Source organism: Loxodonta africana, chromosome 11, assembly GCF_030014295.1.
Source record: "Loxodonta africana isolate mLoxAfr1 chromosome 11, mLoxAfr1.hap2, whole genome shotgun sequence".
Classification (NCBI taxonomy): Eukaryota; Metazoa; Chordata; class Mammalia; order Proboscidea; family Elephantidae; genus Loxodonta; species Loxodonta africana.
This window is the reverse complement of record NC_087352.1, coordinates 106,706,967-106,720,133: the sequence shown is the minus strand read 5'-3', so window position 1 is coordinate 106,720,133 and position 13,167 is coordinate 106,706,967. Positions and strand designations below refer to the sequence as shown.

Below are 13,167 nucleotides of genomic sequence, written 5' to 3'. Positions count from 1 at the left end.
TTTTGCATAAGGAAATTTTATTTGATATGATTAAAGCTTTTTTCTTAGCTGACATTCGATGGCTTAATTTATAAGATTTTTCAAGAGCATATAAAGTTAAAATTGGGTTTCTCTCTTAAAATGGCAAAATTTTTCTTGAATTACTGAATTGAAGAGTTAATCTTATCCTTTGTGTAATCTGGAAAGCAAAGGCTCGGTATCTCATTAGAATAAATTCCTGAGTTCATATTGAAAACCAAGAATCATGGCTTGTGAAAAGCTAAGATTTACTTTTTTTTCCCCGAATTGTATTTTATTGTGTTCTTGGTGAAGGTTTACTAGGCTCCTATTCAACAATTTCTACACAAATTGTTCAGTGACATTAATTACAGATAGAATGCTCAGGAATCAAATCGACTACATCTGTGGAGAAATGCTATGGAAAAACTCAACATCATCAGTCAGAACAAGACCAGGGGCTGACTGCAGAACAAACCATCAATTGCTCATGTGCAAGTTCAAGTTGAAACCGAAGAAAATTAGAACAAGTCAAGGAGAGACAAAGTACATGACCTTGAGCATATCCCACCTGAATTTAGAGACCATCTCAAGGATAGATTTGATGCATTGAATACTAATGACTGAAAACCAGACGAGTTTTGGAATGACATCAAGGACATCTTCTGTGAAGAAAGCAAAAGGTCATTAAAAAAAAAGACCGGCAAGAAAGAAAAGACCAAAATTGATATCAGAAGAGACTCAAACTTACTGTTAAGCATCGAGTAGCTGAAGTGAAAGAAAGAAATGATGAAGTAAAAGAGTTGAACAGAAGATTTCAACAGGTGGCTTGAGAAGACAAAGTAAAATATTATAAAGACGTGCAAAGACCTGGAGATGAAAACTAAAAGGGAAGAACACGCTCTGCATTTCTCAAGCTGAAAGAACTGAAGAAAAAAATTCAAGCTAAGAAAATAGGTAATCTTATAATAAAAGAAAAAACCCAGTGTATCTAATCTTATAATTTTTTATTTCATTTTACTTTGATCCACAATCAACTGCCATGGAAGCAGCAGTCAAGAAATCAAAAGATGCGTTGAAGTGGGTAAATCTGCTGCAAAGGACTTCTTTAAAGTGTCGAAGAGCAGAGATGTCACCTTGAAGACTAAAGTGCGCCAGACCCAAGCCATGGTATTTTCAATTGCATCATATGCATGTGAAAGCTGGACAATGAATAAGGAAGACTGAAGAATTGACGCCTTTGAATTGTTGTGTTGGCGAAGAATACTGAATATACCATCGACTGCCAAAAGAACGAACAAATCTGTCTTAGAAGAAGTACGGCAAGAATGCTCCTTAGAAGCAAGGATGGCGAGACGAAGTCTTACATACAAGAGGGATCAGTTCCTGGAGAAGGACATCATGCTTGGCAGAGTACAGGGTCAGCGGAAAAGAGGAAGACCCTCAATGAGGTGGATTGACACAGTGGCTGCAACAATGAGCTCAAGCACAACAATGATTGTAAGGATGGCTCAGGACCCGGCAGTGTTTTGTTTTGTTGTGCATAGGGTCGTTATGCGTCGGAACCGACTCGACGTCACCTAACAACAACAACAACATAATTAGGTAAAAACCTTTGTGAAAAATAAAATCTCTGACCCTGAGAATATGACCCTGGACACTCTTTTTAGTTCAGTAATGTAGTCACTCCCAAGGTTCACCCTTCAGCCAAAGATTAGAAAGGCCCATAAAACAAAATGAGAGTAAAGGGGCATGCCAGCCCAGGGGCAAGAATTAGAAGGCGGGGGTTGGGGGGGGTGGGGGGAGGTGGCGGACAGGAAAGCTGGTAATAAGGAACCCAAGGTTGAGAACGGAGAGTGTTGACATGTCGTGGAGTTGGTGACCAATGTCACAAAACAATATATGTACTAATTATTTAATGAGAAGCTAGTTCTGTAAACCTTCATCTAAAGTACAGTAAAAAAAAAAGTTCATTAATACAAATAATTAAAATAAAACCTCTGAACTAATCTGATTCAGTTAATTCTTAATATGACTGTCAAAGACATTGAATATTATTTTTATTTCTTATAAGTGGTAAAGCACAAAATTCCTAATTATTTTTGTTGGACTTTGATGACGTGCGCATAATGTTAAAACCTCTGAATTTCTGAATATTTGTATTTATAGGCACAGAATCAAAAGTTTCTGTGGGAATCTTAAATATAAAACTTGAGATGTACCCACCGCTCAATCAGATGTTATCTCAAGAAGTAGTGAACACACAGGTAAGTGATTTTACATTTTTTAAAATATTTTTTATTAAACTAGTATGTTTACCTACCTACTGACCTTAGAAAGTACTCTTTTTAGAAAGCCATTGGTTATTAGTTTTTAGATTAGCACCTCGAAGGTTAACAGAAGAAATGAGAAAGAAAATAAAAGCAAGATTGTTTGCTTAGGAGTCGTAGTTTAATTTGGGAAATTCCATGAACATTCATTGAAGCAACACAAGAATTAGAACAGAAAAATTACAAAGCTGAAGGGGCTGGAGAAGTAAGGGAGAGACATCCAGTGGGTTGGGATCTTAGCCTTCTTTTCAGAGACATTTATTGAGGGCTTGTTATGTCATTTGTCCTCTGTACTCTTGGGTGGAAGTACGCGGTCCTCTGGGATGTGATGGGAGAGGCTTTCTTTCCAAATTCCACTGAGGTCTCTGAGGAATTAACTTTTCTTCCTGGCCATCCCATCAGGTTGAGTTTGCCGCCTCTGTTTAGTTCTTGCCAGTCAGTGTGCAGGTTATGTTTACCCACAGACTCGTGGATCTGAAACTTTAGTCCTGAAACTGTGCCTTTTCCCGTCCTGTCCCTATCATACTGTTCCTTTTGTACATCTGATGAAAATTGGTAATAATTTTTAATGTCTGAAGCTTACTTAAGTTTATTCTTCTATTTTGGACATGCCAGTTGTTTCTAATTTTGGAGGTTTTCCTCTTTGAAATTACAGTGCTATTAATATATTTTTATGTTAATTATACCAACAAATTTTATTGATCTTAAACAGATGATAAAAAGTGCTAGGTACAGTTGTAGACACTGAGTATGTAGCTGTGCATAAGGCACATAGCTTGCCCTTGAGGAGCCTAGCTTTTGGTGGGGAGACAAGCAGTAATCACAGTATCAGACAGTAGAAGGTGCTGTGTGGGAGACTGTTACAGGGTGATGTGAGAGAGTGGCTATCGGGGGTCTGGATCAGGTGATTGGGAAAGGTATGAACAGCAAGAAGAAGCCAGCCACGCAAAGATGAGGGCCAACCATTCTGTCTGTCGGAACAACCTAGTGTCCAAGGCCCTAGGCAGGAAGAGGAGGAGCCCTGTGTGGCGAAGGTGCAGTGGTGAGGGGGATAAAGAAATCTCCTGGGCCAGGGGCCAGGCTTTACAGCCCACAGCAGGTGGTTTGCAGTGTAGTGAGAAATCATGTAAATATTTTAAGCAAGGAAGTGACAGAATATGACTTATTTTTTTAAAATCTGTCACTTGGGGGAAGAAAAGATCACTCCATTGTATGGAAAATGGATTTACTAGGGTGAAGTGTAGGAATAGGGACATCAGCTAGGAGGCTGTTGTTACATAGTTCAGAGAAGAGATTAAGGTAGCTTGGTTTGGGTGGTGGTAGAGGTGGAGAGAAGTAGATATGTTACATATTTTATAGAAATTAATTAAGGAGAATGAATAGAAAAAAATACTTTTTTATTTCAAGCTTGCTTTGGAACGTCAGAAAACAGCAGAGAGAGAGCGGTTGTTTCTTGTATATGCTAAGCAGTGGTGGAGAGAATATTTGCAGATTCGACCCTCACACAACTCACGACTGGTGAAGATATTTGCACAGGTTTGTAAATTGTATTTGAAAAGTTTCACACTTCTATAGCTGAGATGTACTATGTGTATGTAAATTTTATTTAATTAGAATTTGTGAAATCTATTCCAGACAAATGAAAGTTTATTTGTAAAATAGAATGCTAATTTTGTAGTACTCCCTATATATTTTAATTTTGCTTTTAAATTATAAATTTTTGTGTTTGTAAGCCCTTTCTGTATATATTTGATTTAAAATAAATGGAATTTAATTTGTTTAACTTGCAGTATGTCCTTGCTTACTACTTAGAACTGAATAATTAACCACTAGGACACTTTGCCATTTATGTGTCGAGAAAGTGGCATCAGGATTGGAGGAAGACTAACAACCCGCTATATGCAGATGACACAACATTGTTTGCCAGAAGTGAAGATGACTTCAAATTCTTACTGATGAAACTCAAAGACTATAGCCTTCAGTATGAATTACACCTCAACATAAAGAAAAAAATCCCCACAATTGGACCAATAAGCAACATCATGATAAATGGAGAAAAAATGGAAGTTGTCAAGGATTTCGTTTTACTCGGAATAACAATCAACACCCATAGAAGCAGCAGTCAGGGAATCAAACAATGTATTGCATTGGGCAAATCTGCAAGACATTTTTAAAATCTTAAAAAGCAAGGATATCACTTTGATGACATGCTATTTTCAGTCACGTCACATACATGCAAAAGCTGGGCAATGAAAAAGGAAGACTGAAGAAGAATTGACGCATTTTCATTATGATGTTGGTGAAGAATATTGAATATATCATGGACTACCAGAAGAACAAACACATCAGTCGTGGAGGAAGTACAGCCAGAGTTCTCTTAGAAGCCAGGATGGTGAGCCTGCGTCTTACTTACTTTGGACATGTGATCAGGAGGGACCAGTCCCTGGAGAAGGAAATCATGCTCGTTAAAGTAGAGGGTCAGTGAAAAAACATGAAGACCCTCGGCAAGAAGGACTGACACAGTGGCTGCAACAGTGGGCTCAGACCTACCTACTAATGTGAGGATGGATGGCATAGGTCCAGGCAATGTTTTGTTTTGTTATACGTAGGGTCACTATGAGTCAGAGCCAACACAATGCCACATAATAACAACAAAGCTCTTGTGTGCAAAATGGGGGCTCTGGGCGTATGTGCTTTTTTGCTAGGGTTTTAGTTTTTTTTCTTAAAACAAACAATATTACTTGTAGTAATTCTATATAACTGACATCTCAAAGGCAGTGGCCAATAATATTTAACTGCAGCATTTCAACTATATATCTCTGCCTCTATTTTTCCTGTTCCGTAAGCCCCATTTTCTCTTGTTAACAATACCAAACTAAAATATCTGATCAGACCCATTGATTTTTTGTAACTTCTGAGGAACCGTTCAGATATTTTATATGTATTCAGCCACATGTAGATGATTTTATATGAGTGCAGTATAATATTATGACTTATTTTTTGGATCTTTGTGCATTCCTCTACTTCAGTGGTTCAATTTCTAGATGAAGAGCTTGGGAATGGGAGACCCTAGGCTGCTGGTGGTGGGAATGAGGAAAACTGATTTCCCTGTACTATTATCAGTATATCGAGTAACTAAGTAGGTAAGGGACCACTTATGTCAGGAAAAGGGCAAGGAAAAACCGTTGAAAATATAAGTGGTCCCCTGCTGCCTCTATAGCTAAAGTGTGGTTATTAATTGCTACGTACGTATGGACTGGAAACCCTGGTGATGTAGTAGTTAAGTGCTACGGCTGCTAACCAAAAGGTCAGCAGTTTGAATCTGCCAGGTGCTCTTTGGAAACTCTGTGGGGCAGTTCTACTCTGTCCTATAGCGTCGCTATGAGTCGGAATCATCTCAACAGGAGTGGGTTTGGTTTTTTTTTTTTTTTTGGTATGTATGTATGGGGCCGTCATCAGTTGGAACTGACAGCAACTGATGGTGGTAGTGGTGGGCGTAGGGTCTGGTACCAGAAAGGACTCAGGAAGGAGAAGGTGGTGGGTCGGGGAAATGGCATATGATAGCAGAGGAGGAAGGGGGCGGGATATGCAGCTGAGGGGACTGGGATTTTATTTTGTGAAATATTACTTAACCAAGTTTTCTGCTTAGAATTCATTATAAGAAGATTTGAACCATGTAATGACCTCATAATACCCGCATGAGGCTGTCAAGTGGCCAGGCGTTACTCCTTTCTGTAAATAGTGTTATGGATTGTGAAATGAGTTCTTTCTAAGATCAAACAGTAATGGCAGAGTCCACAGTAAATTACAGTTTCAGCTAGTGCCCTTTTGGTTTGACCTCTTTCCATATACATACTGCAAATGAAGTGCTTGTCTTATTTAGATCCCCACAGCTGTTTCTCACTGCTTCTTCCTATATTTAACTAGAATTGTTTAAGACAATCTAATTAAAAAATACAGTTTTCGAAACAAAAAAATTATTGTGTGTTGTCTGGAAAAGAATTTCCAGTGATTCAAGGCACTAGAGGAAATAGTTAAAGAGCAACACTGTCTGACTTTCTGCGGTGATGGAAATGCTTTGTATCTGTGCTGTCCTGTATGGTAGCCCCTGGCCATGTGTGACTGTTGAGCACTTGATATGTGGCTAATGCAACTGAGAACTGAAATTTACATTTCATTAGTTACAACTTAAATAGCCACATGTGGTTATTGGCTTCCTTATTGGACAGCACAGGTTTAGAGGCTATAATATTGAGGTTTTTAAGACCTTTAAATAGCTTGTGGGGATATATTTAGATAGTGTTAAGAAATGTGGCCTTGTCCTAGAAAACTCAAGACTTTGGACTGCTGTAATGAAACGTGGTCTCTCTCATATTCTGAGGTGCTACTATTGATGATGGATTTGGGCAGATTCATCTACTTTTCATGCACTCATTCCTTTCTTGCTTGCTATAGGAGTTGTGAAAATAAGGCTAACTGGCCCACGTAAGTATTGAACTAATTAAATAATTAACTTAATCCTAACCGAAGAGCTGTAGAATCACCAGGGTTGTTACACTTACTAAATCCATTGTTCTTTTTCTCCCTATATATAGCTGGTTTTGCAATGGCACAATACTAGCTTATTTAATGATGGCTTTTGAATTTTTAGTGCAAGAAATTTTAAAATAAGCTTTGGAAATTGAACTTTAAGACCACTAAGTTTTATGCAAATACTACCTGAGGACTGAGGATATCCTTTTTAACGTTTAAGATTGTGATTTCAAGACTTAATATTCTCATGCTACAGTAGACTTTTTTTTTTTACACAGTAGATTATTAGCAATGCTAAGCTAATGTAGAGGAAAGCCAAATGATAATTCCCTGCATCCCTCCAAAATTAGAATTATGATTTTCTGTTTTAAAAATAGGTGCCTTTTAGAGTTGAGAACTACAGAGGTATGACTGGAAATCATAAGTCATTTTGTTCTGCAACATATAAAAACTCATGATTTTTCTGAACTATAATCAAAAGTAGGTGAGTTTTTTTTCTTGCTAAGATAGAGGATTATATCGGAGAAGGGATTTTTTGGTATAGAAAGTCATCAGTGATTCTAATAATTCAAATGGGTGTGTTTCTGTTGGCCGAGTCTTCCCAAGGAGCCCATCTGTTACGAACAAACCTGTTACTACTGAGTCGATTCTGACTCATGGTGACCCCATGTATTACAAAGTAGAACTGCTTTATAGGAAGTGACCTTTCTTCCACGGTGCTGCTGGGTGAGTTTGAACCACTAACCTTTAGGATAGTTGAGTGCACACCATTTGTGCCACCCAACCTGGAATCGTGTGTGGCTTTTGCACTTTACCATCTCAGTAAAGATGTAGTTAAGGAAAATAATGGAGTTTGGTAATATTGACTGTAAATACACATGGCGAACAGTCATCAAACCAAAAAACCAAACCTGTTGCTGTCAAGTTGATTCTGACTCATAGCGACCCTATAGGACAGGGTAGAGCTGGCCCGGCAGGGTTTCCAAGAAGTGGCTGGTAGATTCGAACCGCCAGCCTTTTGATCAGCAGCCAAGCTCTTAACCACTACACCACCAGGGCTCGGAGACCTTTACGTGCGCCACAGTTGTTCAGCACAAGTGCTAGGACACATTGTTTACTTAGAATGTCAGATGTTTTCCTGTGGTGGTTTCAAATTCTGCTTTCAGTTGGCTTGGTTAATTGTTACTTCCTGTGCATCTCTGAGTGTGATGCCGTAATGGAAACAAACTGGGAATGAGCTCTGGTAGTTATTTTCATGTCAGTTGGAAAAGTTGTGTGTTCTCTGAGGATGTATATATATATGTACATGTATACATGTATGTATTTAAGTTCCATATGACACTGTGAATGAATAGTAAGGCTTAGCTGCCCTGTCGCTCCTGCGTCCCTCCTGCCACCCTTTCTCGGAGGAGCTCTGTCACCGGCTGTGGATTGACGTAGGTCTGGGTTTGAATCCTGTCTGTGTTTCATTATGGCTGTAGCTATTTCTTCATCCGTGAAATGAAAACAGTAGCAATGTTATGAGGATTAAAAGAGAAACAGTGGCACAGCACTGAGCAGCCTGGTGTTGGGTGCAGGGTCATCACTTAATATGTGTCTCCAGGGTTACTTTATCTATATTCATATATTCAAGAAAAGGTGTTAAAATTGGAGACTATTCATCTGTCCCCTCTTTCTCTGTCAGGATGAAAATGGGATAAATAGACCAGTCTGTTCCTATGTTAAACCACTTCGAGCTGGACGGCTTCTGGATACTCCAAGACAAGCAGCAAGATTTGTTAATGTCCTGGGTTATGAGAGAGCCCCTGTCATTGGAGGAGGAGGTAAACAGGAGCAGTGGTGCACTCTGCTGGCCTTTCTCTGTAGAAACAAGGTATCCCACGTGCATAATAGAATTAGCTTGCATACATCACAGTTACTTTGAATTTATAGTACAATTCTAGAAAAATTAACTTAGAAAAAAGTACATTTTGTCAACTTGAACAAGTCAGAATCTTCGCCATTTTTCGTAAGATTTAAATGTCAATAAAGAAAAACTTGGCATCTTTATTTTCTCATTCATGTAGTTTCATATTTAATGTGATTTCTTTATGGTAGGGGCATATGAATACTCTAATATTCATTCACGTGTGATTATAGAAACATAGAAACCAAGATAATCAAGGTAAATTAAACAGTGGGTTAGAGACAGTGCCAGGACTGGAACCATGGTTTCCTAATCCTAACACATGTTCAAATTTGCTTAGCTAATACATTTTTTGCAGGGGAACATGGCAGTACAAAATGAATATAGAACAAAAATCTTGAAATTGCACGATATTTTGTTTAATTTCAAATACAAGTTGATTTTCATAAACCAATTTTATAGATTATAGAATGTTTCTGTCTTAGTTTACTAGTGCTACCATAAAAAAAATACCACAAGTGGATGGCTTTAGAGTATAGGAGTTTATTGTCTTATAGTTTTGGAGGATGAGAATCCAAATTTAGGGTGTCGGCAGGGCGAGGCTGTGTCAACTCCAGGGTCATTCCTGGGTGTTTCTGGGTGTTGTTTGGCTTGTAAGTGGGTCCTCACATGGTGTGTTCGCAGTGTGCGTCTCTCTTTTTTCCCTTTTTATAAAACACCCTCAGAAGGGATTAGGTTTAGGGCCTACCCTACTCCTGTCTATAGGGTCGTTATAGGTTGGCATCGACTCTGTGGCAATGGGTTTGGCTTTTGTTGAATTTTCTACTCCTACATGTATGACCTCATTAACGTGAGGAAGACTGTTTGTAGTTCGTTACATTCACAGACACGTACAGGGGTTAGGACTTCAAGTGGTCTTTTGGGGGGACACATTCAGTTCATAACAGTTTCCTAATCTTCTGTGTTATAAAACTGTTGATAATACGAGAATAAGCAAGTAAGACTATTTCTTGTATTCAGTTTCTGTTGAAACAGGGTAGGAAGGAAAATTTCCTTAATGTATTATTACTGTTTTGAAGTAATTTTGTTTAGTTCGAGGCTGTATAAATAGTATGGATGTTCATAAGGTAAAGCTTACAGTGAAAGAAACAATATGGATGAGAGATCAATTTGTCAAAAGATTATGTCTTAAAAATAATAGAAAAACAGTTAAACATTACTTAACAAAAAAAGTTATCTTGACTTATTTCCAAGCGATAGTTCCTAAAAGCTGTGTGTATATATTTAAAATTTTTATTATTAAAGTTTTGAAATTTGATAGGAATGGCACATATTTAAAATGTGATGTAAATAACTCTTTTATAAAGCAAATAATTGCCCCTTGATTTACTCTTCTGTATTTCCTACCTAAGTTTGTTTAAAGAGGCACACCATAAAGTAGAAGCTTGAAAATTTTTAAGCATTTAAAGTATTTTTGTTGTACAAATAATGGCATTACAACAGTAAAGGAAATTTCTAAAGCTGAACTTCCCCTATAATTCTCTCCCCAGTTTGTCACGTCTCTCTCCGTGTGTCTTCCGTTTTTCCATAATTTCATGATAAAGTTTTGTGTTCTCCTTTCTAACTGAGCGTTATTCTATGAGTGGTTTTCCAGGCGCTGCTGCTGTCTGTGACTTCCGGTCTGTAATGGCTGTGTAAAGTCTTTTTGAGTTGATATACTTGAGTTGACTCCTTAACTATTTTCCTGTTGTAGGAAGGGTTTCTCTTGACTGAGTTATTAGACTTGCTTCCAGTTCACTGATATTATCGTGAATGAGTTTTTGTATTGAATATCTTTGAGCGTATTATTATTTTTCTTTTGATTTTTTTGTTTTTTTAGGATAAAATCTTAGAATAGGTATTACTAGGTCCAAAAGATTGAAGATTACATATTTTTAAAAAGTCAATAATTATAAATTTTATTATCGTTAAAAAAAAAAACAGTATAGTGCTACTAACAGATTTTTTTGGAGAAGGAAATCACGCCCATTCTAACACTCAGTTATGCAATAGTTGTTTTTGATTTTGCATATTGTGTGTAGTTTTCCTATACACACAAATACCTGCATAATTATATCCACAATGTTTAGTATTTCAGTAATAGTGTTTTCACAGAACATATTATTATATGGAAACCCTGGTGGCGTAGTGGTTAAGTGCTACGGCTGCTAACCAAAAGGTCAGCAGTTCAAATCCGCCAGGCGCTCCTTGGAAACTCTATGGGGCAGTTCTATTCTGTCCTATAGGGTCGCTATGAGTCGGAATCGACTCAACAGTACTGGGTTTGGTTTTCTTTTTTCGGTTATTATTATATACTTTCTATTGTTTTTGTAGTCTTCATATTTTTTTTAATTGTGTAAGTGATACAACCATATCAAAAAGAATTTGGAAAATGGAAAAAAATCACATATGATCCTATTTCAGTAACCATTGATGGCATTTTATTGTGTTTCCTCCCAGTAGTTTTTCCTATGTATGTATTTGCCTAAAGTTATATATAAAGATTATAACTGATTTTAATTTACATTTGAGAGTTTTTCTATTTATTTGCATTTCCTGCTATGTGATTGGTCACCTTTTCTGTTCATGTCCCTTAGCTGTTGATCAGTTGAAATGTTATGGCTTTTCTTTCTATAAACCCAAAAAATCCTGCTGTTGAGTCAGTTCCGACTCATAGTGACCCTATATAGTGTGTTTTTTTGTAAGCTTTTGAACCTGAATGTCCCTTATTAAAGTGTACATGTTAGGATTATTGGATTGGTGAGTATGAATTTATAAAGTAATCCTAAAATTAGCATATTCTCTTTTTTCCTGATTGTTTCAACTGAACACTGGATTAAAAGTGAAAAATTTACTAACATATTTTTATTGTAATTGTATATTTGAGGAAGAAATAATATGAAGAGTAAATACTTAATTTTGCTTCATGTCATTTCCTAGGGTGACTGTGAAGACCATGCTAACCTTCTGTGCAGCCTTCTTCTCGGATATGGACTAGAAGCCTTTGTCTGTGTTGGAACGAAGGCTAAGGGTGTGCCTCATGCTTGGGTTATGACTTGTGGAACTGATGGAACAGTCACTTTTTGGGAGAGTTTAACAGGGCACAGGTTAGCTAAGTTTAAAGGAATATTGAAATGAAGATGTCAGTGATTTAAAGTACAGGCTCTTTGTTCATATGGATGGTTCTTGAAGGTATATGTTCATTTTAGTTATGAGAGCCTTTTCAATGACTACGTGAAAAATCACTTCAATGAAAACAGCTATGTAAATAAATTCCAAGAAAATTTACACCCCTAAAATAATCTTTGCCAACACGATACCCAACCCAAAAAACATGATATTGGTAAAAAATAAATTCTGTTTACTTTCGGATAGGAAGATTGGCATTATTTTCTTTTTTTATGATCATCCCTAACCCTGAAAATAAGTTCAAGTTATATATCATGATTTTTAAAAAAAATTTGACGTAGTCACCAACCCCATGTTGTAAAAAATAACTGGACTTTTTTTTTTTTTTTCAGTCATTTTGCCTGTCATCAGATTTTGAAAGAGTTGAGTGCTCCCTCTTTCCTGGAACACTGTCTTTCCTTAGCTTCTCTGACATTACTGTCTTTCAGTTTTATCCTTCCTCTCCTCTCTGTCTGTTCCCAGTTTTCCTTCATCCTGTCTTCGAATGTTATAATTCCTAAGGAACTGGGCCCTCTTTTCGTTTTATGTTCTTCCTCCTTGGTTGATAATTGTTTTGGTTAGATGTACCTAATAATTTATGGCTAAGTTATTTTAATTGTGTTATGTGAGATTAACTGTTCTGATGAACCGTATCCGTAAGAAGATGTAACATACAATGAATATAGAGTAATTAAATTGGGGAGATCTAAGAGGGAAAAACAAGTATAAACTCTAGCACTAGGAAGGAATTTTGACTTTAAGTGTTAGAATGATTTTTTTTCTCAGTAAAGTGCTGCCTTCTTAATTTTTAAGTTCTCATTATGTAAAATTATAATTTAATTTCTTCTAGGTACATCCACAAACCTATCAATCCTGATGAATCTCCACTTGCCGAACAGCCCAAACCCTTGTACCCATATCGAACAATTGGTTGTGTTTTCAATCATCAGATGTTCCTGGGAAATTGTCAGCCCTCTGACTCAGTGGAAGTCTGTGTATTTGATTTGAATGATGAATCCAAGTGGAAACCAATGAGTGAAGAAGCAATTAAATCTGTGTGTGCTCCAGGAGCTACAACGTCGCTTCCTCCCTTTCCGCCACTGTGTGCTTCCATGATAGATGCCTCAGTAACAAGTAATGAGATGGAGATGCAGCTGAGGCTGCTAGTGTCAGAACACAGGAAGGTAATTAACA

At 37.2% G+C, this 13,167-nt stretch overlaps 1 protein-coding gene across 2 annotated transcripts in view; it reads left to right on the top strand.

Annotated features, from left to right (window-relative positions):
- CEP76 (centrosomal protein 76) overlaps positions 1-13,167 on the top strand; it is a 32,228-nt gene that overhangs the window by 5,359 nt on the left and 13,702 nt on the right. For both annotated transcript variants that reach the window (XM_064294753.1, XM_003406390.4), the window contains exons 6-10: positions 2,167-2,264; positions 3,735-3,863; positions 8,545-8,733; positions 11,746-11,912; positions 12,824-13,157. In XM_064294753.1, coding sequence (XP_064150823.1) covers positions 2,167-2,264; positions 3,735-3,863; positions 8,545-8,733; positions 11,746-11,912; positions 12,824-13,157 — 917 coding nt within the window. The remainder of the gene's footprint in view (positions 1-2,166; positions 2,265-3,734; positions 3,864-8,544; positions 8,734-11,745; positions 11,913-12,823; positions 13,158-13,167) is intronic.